The 16617-nt window shown below is 35.9% G+C and overlaps 1 protein-coding gene across 1 annotated transcript in view; it reads left to right on the top strand.

The window, feature by feature from the left end:
- LOC139122154 (fibrillin-2-like) overlaps positions 1-16161 on the top strand; it is a 66675-nt gene extending 50514 nt beyond the window's left edge. Inside the window, 9 exon segments of the mRNA XM_070687572.1 lie at positions 206-357; positions 3369-3527; positions 6523-6642; positions 7029-7145; positions 7724-7852; positions 8403-8522; positions 9149-9271; positions 9662-9770; positions 13700-16161. Coding sequence (XP_070543673.1) covers positions 206-357; positions 3369-3527; positions 6523-6642; positions 7029-7145; positions 7724-7852; positions 8403-8522; positions 9149-9271; positions 9662-9770; positions 13700-13799 — 1129 coding nt within the window. The 3' untranslated portion in view covers positions 13800-16161.
- Positions 16162-16617: the final 456 nt, after the last annotated feature.

The raw sequence follows: 16617 nt of genomic DNA, 5'->3' as shown, positions 1-16617 counted from the left end.
TTTCACATTAGGAAACCTTTCAAATATCATGGTAGTTCTAATTACTTTGTTCATATGTTCCTAAACCTTGGCAAAGAAAAACACATTGGTAGTTCTATAGTTGGGTATTTGTTTCAATCACACTTATGTTGTTTAAGCAACCTCATCTGTACTTTTCTTCTCTGTACAAATATACTTTAATATACACATATCATTATTTCTTTAGATTTCCGAGAAGGTGTTGTTTCTATTCGGTCAACAATGGCATGTGTCAGACTACACCTAATCTTGCAATACCAATGACCAAAGCCAGGTGTTGCTGCGGAATGGGTATGGCTTGGGGTCCAGACTGTGATACTTGTCCAAGGAGAGGATCAGGTTAGACTTTTCAAGTTATGTTCAAGTTATGTCTCCGTTCAACTTAACAGTAGTTTGAACAATTGGAAGTTTTTCTCATAAATGTATGTTTTATAATATATATATATATATATATATATATATATATATATATATATATATATATATATATATATGTATGTTTATAATATATATATATATATATATATATATATATATATATATATATATATATATATATATATATATATATATATATATATATATATATATATATATAATCTCATGGTATTTTTCTCTGTGAGAGAAGTTGTGCGGCTCTGCGAAAAACATGAGTGTACAATGACGTCAAACAGAAAAAATTCCATGCGATTATATATTTATCACATGAACAGTCTTCTTATTTTTCTTTTGACGTAGATGGATCAAAATTATTGTAACAAATTGCATTAATTTCGTCGCGATTTGTGTTTTATTTACGCGGAGTACTTTCATTTAACGGGTAAAGCGGCCTGTCACCCAGGAGATACTTTCATTCATAAATCCCATTAAGTCGAAATTGTGATACATGGAATGGTATCTTTACCAATCAGACATACGGACTCAGTCACGTGAACGTGTCAATCATTGTCTCGTGCTGTCGATGCCAAGGCAAGTCGGCCATCGGCAAACATAGCTTTCACCTCGCTAGCAACAGATAGCCATAGTGATTTAGAATATTTACGAATAGATTTATGAAGTAAAATGCAACAACATGATCGAAACAGTAATTCTCATTCTTAGGGATGCAGTGGCTTTTCAAAGTATCACACACGTTTTCGACCTTGGCAAGCGCGAAAGATTCAGTTCGATGACACACATATTAGGCCAATTGCATGTTTGTTTGTGGCAACAACACTGCCGTCACCGGTCTCCGCCAGTGTCAACTCGGATCCTGATCTCTCGTCAATTTTTTCTTCTGACGGACTTTTATATTTGCAGTGACACACATATCTCACCCGTAGATACATCCTAATTTTGTTACTTGACAGAAACTCTGTTCTGTTGTGAGTGTCGTTAGAGTCAACTTTTGAAATACATCGGATTCCACAGCACTGCACTGCAGAGTTAAGATACAGCTTGACAGCTGTCTTCGCTACAGCCTTATGCTGCAGGTTTGATTATGAGCAAGAATTTACTGAACTTTTTGTGTGATGAAGGACACTTATCGTTGTTAGTCGAATGACTTTATGCTTTTGCCTCCTATGTCGTTTTCCTGAAGATTATACTGTACTCATTTATTCAGTTGTGAACTTACGTTCAGGTGTAGGTTTCAGGTTTATCACCAACCGGGATCCCCAGGTACGACGTCCACAGTGAGCCTTGCCTTATAACTCGACTGAAGCCTCGCTGCGACGTTACTGAGCCATTAAAATATAACGATCGATGGTATCCCTATTCAATTCTCTGGAATAGCTATAGTTTTAGCGACTCTAATTTTCGTTGGACATGCCTTCTATGTTTCCATGTATGGATTTGTCAAGTCAAATTTTTGTAAAAATGTCATGACAGCACGGCATCGATCACGACAAATCAGTCTGTGTCCGTCGCGACGTGCAGGTATGAACGGTACCATGCAGGAAAAAGTTCCGGTTGATGACGTACAACAGGGGTAATATGGATTTCTTATCTATGTCTATGCTGGTGTACGTCACACAGGTGGAGATACGGGCCAGTTCATGTGATAAATATATATATATATATATATAGAGAGATATATATATATATATATATATATATATATATATATATATATATATATATATATATATATATATATATATATATATATATATATATATATATATATATATAATATATATATATATATATATATATATATATATATATATATATATATATATATATATATATATGTATGTATATATATATATAGATAGATAGATAGATAGATAGATAGATAGATAGATAGATAGATATATAGTTTTCCCTACCCAATTTACTAATCCTTAATGTGTCTGTATTTTTCTTTCTTATCTGTTCTATTGGAAAATGAAATATCCTTATATATATATATATATATATATATATATATATATATATATATATATATATATATATATATATATATATATATATATATATATATATATATATATATATATATATATATATATATATATATATATATATATTATATATATTAATATATATATATATATAGTATAGATATAGATATATATAGATATATTATTTCTATGAAACAAAACAAATGTGGGACTGGTAATTGTGTGAAGATTAATTTACAGGGTTGTTTGAAAGTTTGGTTGCTTGATATGATTGAGTGTAATGTTTGTTTGAAGAAGTTGTACTGCTAATCGTTGTTGTAGTATTGTAGTATGAAAGTAAGTTTCAAAAGATTTCAGTGAATGTGTTGTGAAGCTTGTCTTGTTTACATCACTTGTTGACATATTTGACCACATCTTTCTGACTTGACGGTCTATTCTATAGTTGTGAATATTATGGATGTATGGCATTAGTGGTGAAGGGCATGTAGCTGTAACTTTTTACAGAATTGTAATCACTTTTGTTCCTTGAAAAAATACGTCTGTAAAAATACATGCAAAGCATTACCCATACCAATACTGCACTGTATACAATATGCAGTGTTATTGTTGACATGTGAATTCTCTTTTAGACTGAAATTTTGTCATCAACAATTGTTTATGGCACAGATGCTGACAGCATTAAAAATGTTGAACTCCAGGCATTGGGACATGATTATCTTTGAAGTAGAAGAAGAAAGCATATTTTAAAGGCTCTGTTCGCGATCCCTTGGATTGCTTTTGTTCTTGTCTGTTAAAGGATTATGGAGGTGTGATAGCCTTTTGCTTTCCATTGAAATTGTAATCTGGTGTGTAAATTTTCTGATGAGACAATCTGGTGCCAACACATGCCTTTAAGATACCATCAATGCCACAGCTAATGATGCTTTAAGTCTGCAATACACTGTATTGTCCTATCTCACATAGTTGCCTTTGAAGAACTGTGCAAGGGTGGAGAGGACATTGATGAATGTGCAGATGTTCCCAATCTCTGTATCAATGGCATGTGTGTTAACATTCTGGGATCTTACAGATGTGTGTGCAACAATGGCTACATTAGTGACACCGAGGGAACTAAGTGCGTTGGTGAGTATGATCAAGTTGTATTGTCTCTTATGAAAGTTCCAATTACATATCCTGGTTGTGTAGAAATCAGTCAACACTCTTCGGAGACACAGACATTGTTGCTGTGACTTATATTTCATGATATATTCTAAAACTTGCAGTGGCATGAACAGCGATGTTTCTTGGTCAGCATAATGGACCCTGCAACTACATTACATATATAAAACACATGGTAGAAACATTCAGAGCATGTCCCTATAAAAGCTATCAATCAAACTCTAACAAACACTTTTTCCCCACATAAACATTTCCAACACTGAATTATTTTAAACTCAAAGGGATATTTTTAATGTAAAGTAACCGGCATCGAAAAAGATATCACAATATGCTATAAAGTGTATTAAAAAAAATAAATGTAGCAATGAATGTGCAATTTCTATTGTTTTATATTATCAATTCAAACCAATACCAATGTCAGTTTTTAGTCCCCACGGACACGGTGACTCATAGGTTTGGTCATATCCGTGCGTGCGTGAGTGCGTCCGTCCGTCCGTCCGTTCACGCAGTTATCTCAGAAATGCCTTGACTGATTTCATTCAAACTTGGTACAAGGATTACTTCATATGTCATACATATGCACATCGATTTGTTTTGTGATAAGATCCAATATGGCCGTTGTGCGGCCATTTATTACGATTTTTTCATGTACGGAGCCATAACTCAGGCACATCTAAACCGATTTTATTCGAAGTTGGTACAAGGACATTGACCTATGTCATACATATGCACGTCAATTTGTTTCACGATATGATCCAATATGGCCGCATGGCGGCCATTTTGTTACAATTTTTTCATGTCCTGAGCCATAACTCAGTCATGTCTCAACCAATTTATTTCAAAGTAGGTACAAGGACATTGACCTATGTCATACATATGCACATTGATTTGTTTTGTGATACGATCCAATATGGCCACCATGCGGCCATTTTGTTACGATTTTTTCGTGTACGGAGCCATAACTCAGGCATATGTCAACTGATTTTATTCAAAGTTGGTACAAGGACATTGACCTATGTTATACATATGCACATCAATTTGTTTCATGATATGATCCGCAGCCATTTTGTTACAATTTTTTCATGTCCTGAGCCATAACTCAGGCATGTCTCAACCGATTTTATTCAAAGTTGTACATGACATTGACCTATGTCACACAAATGCACGTCAGTTTGTTTGATGATATGATCTAATATGGCCGCATGGCGGCCATTTTGTTACAATCTTTTCATGTCCTTAGCCATAACTCAGGCACATCTCAATGGATTTATTCAAAGTTGGTACAAGGAAGTTGACCTATGTCATGCATAAGGACATTGATTTGTTTTACGATAGGATTGAATATGGCTGCATGGCGACCATTTTGTTACGATTTTTTTGTGTCTGGAACCATAATTCAGACATGTATCAAGCGATTTTATTCAAAGTTGGTACAAGGACATTGACTTATATTATACATGTATGATGATTTGTTTTACGACATGATCCAATATGGCCATATGCCAGGTGGCCATTTTGTAATGGATTTTTTCATGTCAAGAGCCATAACTCTGGCAAGTGTTAATTGATTTTATTCAAAGTTGGTACATGGACATTGACTTATGTCATACATATGCATGTTGGTTTTTTAGACGGTAAGATCAAATATGGCTGCGTGGTAGCCATTTTGTCACAATTTTTTCATGTACAGAGACATAAATCAGACATATTTCCACCAGTATCATTCAAAGTTGGTACAAGGACATTGACCTGTGTCATACATATGCACATCCATTTGTTTCACGGCATGTAGCAATATCATGTCAATTATTGAATTTTCGTAATAAGGCTGATATGTCAAGAAATACTGCATCAAATTTCATGAAACTTCGTACAGATGTTAAGCTCAAATTGCTTTAAGAGTGAAAAAGACAATTATCAGTGTCATGTTAATTAATTTGAAATTGCATATGTAATGAACTTTCCTAATTAGAGTGATATATCCGCAAATACTGCGTCAAATTTGATGAAACTTGGTACAGATGTTGATTTCATAATGTTGTAAATACAATTCAATGACACTTAGCAGTATCATATAAATTAATTGCTAGTTTGCATTTACATAATGAATTTTTGTTTTTAGGGTGAATGTCCAGAAGCACTGCATCAAACTTTATGAAATATGGTACCGGTGATAATCTGTTAGTGTTAGGATAGGATGCAAAAATGTTTGGCAATTTCCTGGCGTGTAATTACTATTTGACTCATTTAATGAGGTTTTATGTTTTCACCACCATGGAACTCAGAGTCATTCTTGGCTATAGAGCCCCATCTGTATCGCAGTATTTTTATCACAGACTCTATCCTCTCCGAGGACTTGTAATTAAAGTACCCATTAACAAGTGGGGACTGTGTCATCAAGGATGACTTGTTATTATTGTGCTTACAAATAGTTGAAAGAAGGTAAATGATAATGGTGATTGTATGTTGATTCCTTCCACAAAGTTTACCACAGAAAAAACAAGATGTTTAGGATCTTTCATAAATTTGTAAGAAAAGTATTGAAGTGAGTTTGTGAATATTGAATTTGAAGTAATCAAATGATGTCAGGGTGTTGCTGATATGAAGCTGATGTGCTATGTAGTTTAAAGGTATACAGTCACCTGTAATCTAAATATGTCCATATATGGTCAAAGGGGCGTTCCTTGGTATTCAAAATGCCCATTGAGGGAGCTGTTTTTAAAAGTGCCACCTGCTTAAAATTTGTGATTGTTAGATTTTCTCTTTCCAAGGTAACTGTGGCAAAATTGGAACATGTGACAGTATACCTTTAAGAGAGAGAAGAAATCACTGACTTGTTTGTTCACCTGACTCCATCAACTGGAAACAACCTTATTTTGTTTCCCTCAATAGTGATAACTTCTGTTACTTTATTTTGTGTGAAATGCATTTCTAAATGAGTGTAAAAAATGTCCTGCAGATTTGAATGAATGTGAGGAGACTCCTGCTCCCTGTGACTATGAATGCGTCAATATGGAAGGCAGTTATGCATGTGGCTGTCCTCAAGGTTATGTGGAAGGTCCAGATGGCCTATGTAAAGGTATGTGTATCTATAACAGCTCTATCTATTTGCAATCCTTAGTTTTGTACCTTGGTGAAAAATGTTTTAGGACATCTTCAATGCAGATTAGGAAGTAAGAGGACATAGCTTTGCGTTCATCAACAAAATAGTTAATGTACTCCAACTTCTTTGAATATGTCAAAACTGAAGAGGTGAGACCTCTGCACCAAATTCTGAAAGCAGAAGTCTTTTATATGGTTTACCTTACAAGCATTACCATATACATGCTTACCAATACTACCATGTGATAAACTTCTGCTTAGTATTTAGTGCAAATGTAACAGGCAAGTTTTCTTAGTTTTGGAAAGCTTTTGATATGGCAAGAGTGTTCTGTGTTCTTTATATACCTGGTTGTTTTCATACAGATCTGGATGAATGTGCCACAGACACACACAACTGCCAATACCTTTGCCAGAACACTGTTGGAGGATTCCAGTGCACATGCCCAGAAGGTTTCACTCAACATGGCATGGGTTGTGTAGGTAAGGAAAGAGACTAGATTTTACATTGATTGTAGGTCTCATTGACAATTTTCAATTCATTAAAAAGGCAATCGATCATTGTGTTTTTTTATGTTAATTTTTCACCTGTTCTGAAAGAAACTGAAATTGCAATTGTAGTAACGCATCAGTCTCCAAGGTTATCTTATAAGATTCATTCAGATTGTGACTAACTTGTCATTTTGTCATTTCAGTATATTTGATCCTGGTCCATCACAGAACTTGATTGTCCTCTATGTGGATTTGATGTCTGATATGACAACAATTATATTTATTACCATGAAATCGAAAATACTGTCAGTAATATGTGTATTCTTGATTTTTTGTAGTGCCCATTGGAAGAAATGTTTGTGTATAGGACATTAGTTATGTCAGTTGTCCTATATGCTATGATGTTACTATCAGTGATGTTCAATCAGCAATTGTCAAACTAGCCATACAGCCATACTGATATGTTATAGTTTCAACAATTTATTGAAGGGGTTGTATTGCAATAGTTGTCATTATGTAAACAGTCTCTGCATGAATCTTACAAATTGCCTCTTTGTCATCATCCAAAGACATTGATGAGTGTGCTGAAAATCCTCAACTGTGTGGTCCTTTTGGAACATGTCAGAATGACCAAGGTACATATCGATGTGAGTGCCAAAGAGGTTACGTATTTGACCCACATCTCGCTATCTGTCATGGTAAGTTATATCCTGAGAGAATCTGATCCTTGAGTTTACATCAATACCAATTTTGTTTCTTTTTCACTGTATAGACAGAAGTTGATGATTAATGTAGAAATTTGTCCCTGATATCTATAGACTTTCTGTGGAATTTATTGCGGTATTTTATGTGTTTCCTGATTTGACAAAAGTTTATCATGAATATATTATTGAGTACACTTTAGAGGTCTACTGTTTATGTATTGATATTCATGAAGTGTGTGCATCAACTGTGTATAACGATAATGACCATAAATTTGTACACAAAATGCTTGGTACCTTTGAACATGTTTTAGATGGCTATCTATTCCTTTATTTCTCACAAGGATCAAACTTATAGAGTATGGCAACAGCTACTAAAGAACTAGTGACGAAGACAATGCACAAATGAGCATAAATGTGTTTGAACATGGGGTATTCAATCCTCATTCTGGAAAAAAAGCTTCAATAATAGTCATGCTGTGCACCAAACATACCATAATTAGTCTTTTTTTTATTGGCTGTTTCCTCTCTGACAATCTCCCAACAGATGTCGATGAATGTGTTGGAAATCACCTTTGTCAACATGGCTGCCAGAACACTCTTGGAGGTTACCGCTGCACTTGCCCACAAGGGTTCCTTCAGCATTACTACTGGAACCAGTGTGTTGGTATGTCATCCTGCTTCAATAGCATTTAGCTGATAGTAACAGTAACATGTGCCGATTACTAGCTGATGAGTGGAGAGTTTCTCACGACAAAAAATATAGTATTAAGCAACCAGGATCAGATCCTTAAAAATTTAAGTTCTTAACTGTTTGAGATGTGTTTGTTTGACCAAAGTGTCCATGCTTAGCAAGACATCAAAACAATCACCTATAAACCTTCATTGTCAAACACATTTATGGTACTCTTTGATTTATCTGGATTGGAAAAATTAGTTTACTTATGGGAGCACGTTCAGAGTAGATCATAGTGACCACAAGCGGATAACCAATCAAAATCAGGAAATAGAAAAAAACTTGTCGAGGAATAGACAGCTTTACTGAAATTGTAAGGACAGTATCTGCCCAGTTTTAAATCACACTCAAATGGTGGTAACTGGTTGTCCTCCTATATAACTTGACATTTACCAATAAGTATATTCTATGGACATATTTAGTCCGAAATAAAGTGAAATAATAATAATATAATATGACGGACCTACTGTCCAGCTATAGTACTGCCATGTTATAACTGCTGTAACGATGTACAAAAGTAGTTATAGATTTGAAACCTTCTCCTCCTTTTTTCTCAGATGACAATGAGTGTGTTGACAACCGTATATGTGGATCTGCTACCTGTTACAATACAGTAGGAAGTTTCAGGTGTGGCTGCTCTGCTGGGTTTAACTTCAACTCTTATTACCTGTCATGCCAAGGTGAGCAATCAACCACAGTGTAAATGATGCCATCTTGTCTCTTTAAACTGAAAACAATGAAATTCTTTTCCTTCACGACATGATATCCTCATAATCGCCCAAACATCATGTATCACAAGGTCAGCCTTACTCAGGTTTACAGCTGCTTCCAATGTGGTTAGACTTTTTTGTAGACATATTGTCAGTGTTTCATTTCATGGACTGCCTTCACATCTAAATTGATGTTCCAGTTTCTCTAGAGTTGTGTTGTGAATCACATTGCTATTGCTGCTGTCTGTTCCTAGTCTACAACCTAGATTAGTCGCTAGCTAAGATATTTATGTATCTCATCAAATGTGCACTGAAATTAGTTGTAATATCTGATGAATTTGTTTTGTTTATTAAAACTAGATATCAATGAATGTAGCGGATTTAGGAGTCCATGCTCGTATGACTGCACAAATACCCAAGGCAGTTTTACCTGTGGTTGTCCACCAGGCTACAGCAGTGCATTCCAAGGGTGAGTCAACAATCATTAGTTCAGTGTTATATTATGTCTTGAGATATACAGGATGGAGATGGGAGAGGGCGGGTCTAAAAAATGAGTTACTGTGGTTTTACAACTTATCCGGACACCAATCTTGCTAATTACCAAGCAACTTCGCTGATGATATTGAGACTTTGATCAGTAATTACCAAAGCACTTTGGTAATTCATCTCAACTTGATACTTGATCTGGCTGCATGAGTGCTCCATGGGGTACACAATGTGTATACAAAGTCACTGATAAGTATCATACTAGTAGTGCCATAAACTAATTTGTGACCAGGGATTGGCATTCCACTGAACAGCATTCCTCAGTAAAACCATGGATGTAAAAATAGATATGTACATGTGTGCTGTTCATCCGTGTTACATGTAAAACTCAACTACAGAGAGGTTACGAGAGTATAATGGGTTGTTAGAGTTTGTTAAATTACTCTTCAGAGCAGAAAAACTATTACTAACGTTAAAACAAGGGGACATTGGAATTCCTGTTACAGTATTGTGAGGAAAATCCTACATTATCCAGTTTAGGGGAGAACCATTTGATTTCTGGGGGGGGGGTATGGAGGAAGAGGGTATGGGAGCAAATTTTTTTTTCCTGTCAGAGTGACAGCAATTTTTTTTTTCTACTGTCAGACCTGCATCAATTTTTTTTTCCAAATGGAGTAGCAGTGCAAATTTTTTTTATTGGTCATCAAGTTTGTAATGTGTTGTATATAAGGGAGCCGTCATTATTGATGGCCTGAAACTCCGAAATTTGAGTGACCCTCCCCCCTTCACCAACCATGATGAATTTAAGTAACCTCCCTCTCTAACTCTGAAATTTTGACCATTTCCCACTTAGAAAAGTTAAATACCAATACATGTAATTACAGCAACAGTAAAGACCTTTCAAATCTTGATGTACCCTGCTAGACTATCATCAGTTATCTCATGATGGTTTCAAAAAGGTGAACACATCAAAATGAAATTCAAAGTCACAATAAAATAAAAATATAAAAGATCACGCAGTATCTAACCATATAGTATATTGTTTAATTTGGATGGATATTATGACAGGGTTTCCAGTAGGATATCTGACGGGCAAAATTTGAAAGTACAGGGGAGAACATGAGAGAGGCTTAGGGGGAAGTGTCACAGGGGCTTTCCCCTATCTTACATGGAATTTTTTAAGATATTGATGTGTGCAATGGTGCAGTCTGGTGCAATCTGAGAGTTTTTTAATTTGTTTACTAAGTGAAACTATTAGAATACCCCAAGGGGGGAGAGCACGAGAGGGGGGTTCCCCCTCTCGTATTGGAAATTTTGAGAAATTGATGTGTTTAATGGTGCAATCTGAGAGGAGTTTCAGTTTATTTTGCACTCGGTAAAACTGTTTGAAAATGACATTGAACACTGATATTTTTTACATTTTTTGCATGATCAGTTTTTGAGTCACAATATTCAACAACCAAACAATGACAATACAATTTGTGAAAAAACAGTTCTGTTTGCCAGAGACTGAAGACAAATGAATATACAGGAACGGAAATCTGTGACCTTCTTGTGTCATTTCTCCAGCTACCAGCTTCTAATGAAAAGCCTGAATATGGTATGTTTGCGATCCGGTGTTTGTGGTCAGAAAAACAGGCTCACACATTGTATTTCATCATATTTGTTGTTCCTCAATTTTTCATTGTCAAGGTACATCTTTCTAACAAATTCATATTGAGAAAATAATATTGGTTTTAACACTAGTTTATTGACTCCTGTCTTGTGTTTTAAATTTTCACAATTTACAGAAGTCAAATAGTCCCTTTAGATAGTGCCTACGCTACTGAGATATGGCAACAGAAATCCTGAAATATGATTTCTTGGGTCAGAAAATGGAAGGAAAACATTGAGTGTACTGAGGTGTAAAGTAGACCCATGTAGTGCATGCTTATATCATAGTGCTGGGAAAAGAAACATAAGAATTGCTTGTGGTAAAACATTTGCGCCGCCTATGGCGGAATACATGAGAATAAGGTTTCCAAATTTTGCTTATTTCTTGTGCATTGTGACAATTTTTTTTTTTCTTCTGTCTGTTATGACAATTTTTTTTTCTCAGGCCATGACAGGATCAATTTTTTTTTTCTTCTCTCACCTGGTGACAATTTTTTTTTCTCAAAATCCTCCATACCCCCCCCAGAAATCAAATGGTTCTCCCCTTATTATAATCCTATGACCCTCCGTCTCCGTCACCTATAGTCCCAATCCGCGCATCCGCCATTGGTTGTCCTCCTATAAAACCTGCAGTTTCATTTGTTTGAAGCTATTATCCTTTCATCTGTGAAGAGTTTTTACCGAGACTATTACAACTTTCACTGCCAGTTGTTGTTTTCATAAGATGCAGACCACTTGATACTGAGTACACTGAGTTGCTTTTACGTGCAGGCAATGCAGAATGCCACTTTACAGTTCACACTATGCTGTTGATTGGCAAAGTACAAGGGGTTTTGTGTCAATTTTTTTTATTTCAAGATGTGATTCATGTGAAAATTTTACCAAATGTCACTGATAGGATTGTGTTTTCAATTTCATTTGATGCAGGGATATGAAATACTGTTTCAGTTTAGCTCGAAATCGTTGCGGAGTTTTGCTGCCTTTTGGTAATGGTTGTCTATCAGCATAAATGTGATCGAGGAATGCCAGTTCATGGAGATAGAGAGATTGAAAATCTTTTCTGTATTCTAGCTTCCTTTACCATTTCTGCAGGCGTAAGTTGATTTAGGAAAGTGACTGAAAGTTTGAGTGGTGTTCAATAATTGTGCCTAAATCAGCACGAATTGAGCGGAAAAAGTATTTAAGTAGGACTGTTCAATCAGATATGATGTCCATTGAAGTTACAGAAATCTTTTTGGTGCAGTGGGCAGGTTTACTGCATTGCAAGTTGTATTAGTCCTGTGCCATTTTCATCACTTTGTTCAGCAATTTTTGTATGGGTACACTGTTGAATACTTTGAGTGCAAACTCATGTCTCAAATTGGTTTATGCTATCACTGTATGCACTGTAGATGTCGGCGTCTGTGTTTACACTTTGCCACCCATGGAGTTACTGCAGCCAGATCAAGTATCAACTTTGAGGTGAATTACCGAAGTGCTTTGGTAATTACTGATCAAAGTCTCAATATCATCAGCGAAGTTGCTGGGTAATTAGCAAGTTTGGTGTCCGGATAAGATGTAAAACCACAGTAGAGAAAGAGGAAGAGGATTTCAAATGTCAGTTTGCTTTCTGTGAAATCACCAGAAGAATAGTATTGGCCTGCACAAAAGCACTTCAAATAAGATTAGCTGAAGCACATTTATAAGCCTATAGAAAGCAAATATAAAAATGCACCATACAATTACCTCATGCAAGTGTTGTAATATGTCACAAAAATAATCTCTGTTGACATAATATAGCATGTAGAATCAAGTTGTGACTTGTGCATGTATTTTATTAGAATTCTAGTATCAAAATCACTCCACGTCACCAGGAAACACTTTATGACAGCATCCACAAACAAAATATTGACTGCTTGGTTGTGTACCTAAAACATAAACTACTCAGTTATGTCAAATTTCTTTGCAATGTTGTTCAAAGAATGTGCATCAAGGTAAGATCTCTCATCAAAGACAAAGAATAGTGTGTTAAACCAATTTCATTTTAAGGGATAGTGAGTATTTGCAGTGCTTGAATATTATAAATATTTTGCAAATGCACCAGTTTGGTGATGGATCACGCCTTGTTCAAGGACTTTATAAGTCTGGTAATAGATAATATGTTTCCCATTGGGTGACTACCTTTGTCAGTTCTTGTCAGTGTCCTTATAGTGGTGATGAGAGAAGAATATGCCATTCCAGCAAAACCTTGTTCTTAAAATTTTTGTGTTTTCATGCTAGGTCATGTGTGTCAGCTCTTGGCAGGGAGGCAACTGAGGGATGCTACTCGTGTGATCTGATAAACCACCATCTGAAGGAGTACCACTACAAACAAATCTGAATGACGGTGCCAATGCAGGCTTTGACCAAGGTCAAGGAGCTGATTTCGGCAACCAGCAGCAGTTTCATGATGGCCAAGGATACCAAGGCAATGGTCAACCTCTTGGTGGTGACACTTTTGGTCAGCCACTGGGTCAACCTTATGGGCAGCAGTATGGTGGGTCATACGATCAACAGTATGGCCAACCACAATACGGTCAGCAAGCTGGCGGCCAGTATGGCGGTGGACAATATGGGCAGCCAAATGGTGGATCGTATGGACAGCCTGGTGGTGCTTCATATGCACAGCCTGCAGGCGGGTATGGACAGCCGGGTGGTGCCTCCTATGGACAGCCTGGTGGTGCTTCGTATGGACAGCCCTTTGGCCAACAAGCTCAAGGTCGTGGTTATGGCTACCAACAACCTCAGGACAACTACTATGGTTACAGTCGGTACAAGCGATCCGCCAATAAGACAGATTCAGAGCAGAATGACAAAACTGATACAGTTCACCACCATAAGAAACTAATAGAAGTTAATGGAGATAGTCAACAGAAGAACACTGTCGCAGATGGCCAAACAGAAAAGAAGATTGATCATCCCAAATCCATAGCAGTGAAAGTCAAACTAACACAAGCCAAGTCGCGCTCCCGTGTGCTGAAATTTGTTTCATCATTCGCATCATATGTCGGTGACATTGAGTACAATGTGACCAAGGGTAATGAAGAAGGTTACTTCAATGTTCGACACAAGCATGGCTCTACAATTGTGTCTTTTGCAAAGACTGTCACCAGGCCATCTGTTTTCCACTTAGAAATTTCTGGCCTCTTGAAAGCCAATCCAAATGAAGTGGAATTAGAACAGGTGCTGAAGAAAGACTATGCAAAACATACTCACATCTTGAAGTTAGAAATCCATGTTGTTCAATGAAAAAAATGAACAGATTTCTTTGGTGCTAAAATTTAGATGGAGAGGGACAATTCTTATTTGCTTTTCATAAATATACATATTTTAAAGTACAATCCAAATGGGGGAACCCAACAGCACTGCTTCTTCAATTATGGGTTGATCTTAGTCTTATCTTTGATAGATCAGTCCTTTGGAAGATTATGGAAGGAGGGAAGGATATTTAACGTTGTGAAAATGCAGTTCAGTTGAATCAAGAATGAATAGAATAGGGGGATTTCGCAAAGCAATATTGATGGTAGTCAACAGCGTAGTCTGAATATATATTTTTTGAGATTGATAGCTTAAATAAGTGGCTTTTGTCCATTTAAAACCAAAAAAGGAAATATGCAGTTTACAATGTGGATACATTAAGAGGACTTTAAGTGCTGACCTTTTATTCAACTGTAAGAAACTGTATTGACATCACAAATCCAACCCAAGTCGGTATTTGCCAGATAGCTGTTGTAGCTCAGTTTTTTCCCAGGATATATATGCATGTAGTTGAAACAACAATTATCCAACCCATTGTAAGTTCAACTGGAGGTTCAGACGTATCACTTACATGTTGTGCATTTATCTGTTCATGAGCTAATGAATGACTTCAGACCAGACAATGTGTGGAATAACATCTTCATCTTGGACTCCTACCGTACGGTAATTTTATTTAGTCTTGTTCATGCATGAATTGTTGTCCCAGTTTTATCTGAAATACTTGTTCCAATCGTTTACCAATTTATTAGTATACATGGTTGTTTTTTTTTAAATATATATGTTATAATCCAAGCTAAGATTAATGCAGAATTATGATAATTGAAAATTAATTACTTTTATTGTAACAGTCAGAATTTTATGGCAGTTATGTAGGGGTATTTTTGAAGGTATTAATGTGTCCATAAGTAGCTATTTTTTGGTTGAGAAAAATGTACACACATAGCTTAGCTACATGCTTCATGTACAACATGTCTTTTATTACCATAATTTTATTGCAAGCTGAAAGGATGCTTTTCTGTAAACTGTACAAAACATATGTGAAGTTATTCCATAGTTCCCTGCACAATAGAAGCATGTAAACATTTGTGTTGTGCCATATTGAAACAGCAGTTATGAAACCAATATTACATTTCTTCCTTATTCCATCACAAAAACTATGAAAAGAAGATCAATTAAATTGATAACTTTGTGGAAGTATTGGACAGACAAATATGAATATTTTAGTATCACAAATGTTATAATCCTTTTGTTTTGTGTTAAACTGAGCTACAAACTGTATTGTATAATTCACTGTCTTTACCTGATGTTTACTCTAAGATGAAAACGAGATCATTTCTCACTTGCAAAAAAAAGGAAAAGTTTTTTCAACAATAACATTTCTGTCTTGCACCACTGTATGCATTATTGCAGCCTAAGAATTAAAAATTCATGTTTCTTTACATGAATGTCTTCATCTGGCGTCAATTTTTTTGGTCCATTGTCAGTGACACTGAGCTTATTAGTCCTAACGGACACCGTCCGGGGGAACTTATAGGTTTGGTCATGTCCGTGCGTCCGTCTGCCCGTTCACGCACATATCTCAGAGATGCCTGGAGCGATTTCATTCAAACTTGGTACAAGGATTACTTCATATGTCATACAGATGCACGTTGATTTGTTTTCTTATACGATCCGATATGGCCGCCAGCTGGCCATTTTATTATGATTTTTTCACGTACAGAGTCATAACTCAGGCATATCTCAACCGATTTTATTCAAACTTGGTACAAGGACATTGACCTATGTCACATATATGCATGTGGATTGTTTTGTGATATGATCCAATATGGCCACCAGGCGGCCATTTTATTACAAATTTTTCATGTACAGCGCAATAACTCAGACATGTTTCAACCGAGTTT

The sequence above is a fragment of the Ptychodera flava genome, chromosome 21 (assembly GCF_041260155.1).
Source record: "Ptychodera flava strain L36383 chromosome 21, AS_Pfla_20210202, whole genome shotgun sequence".
Lineage (NCBI taxonomy): Eukaryota > Metazoa > Hemichordata > Enteropneusta > Ptychoderidae > Ptychodera > Ptychodera flava.
This window is presented reverse-complemented; position numbering and strand designations above follow the sequence as displayed.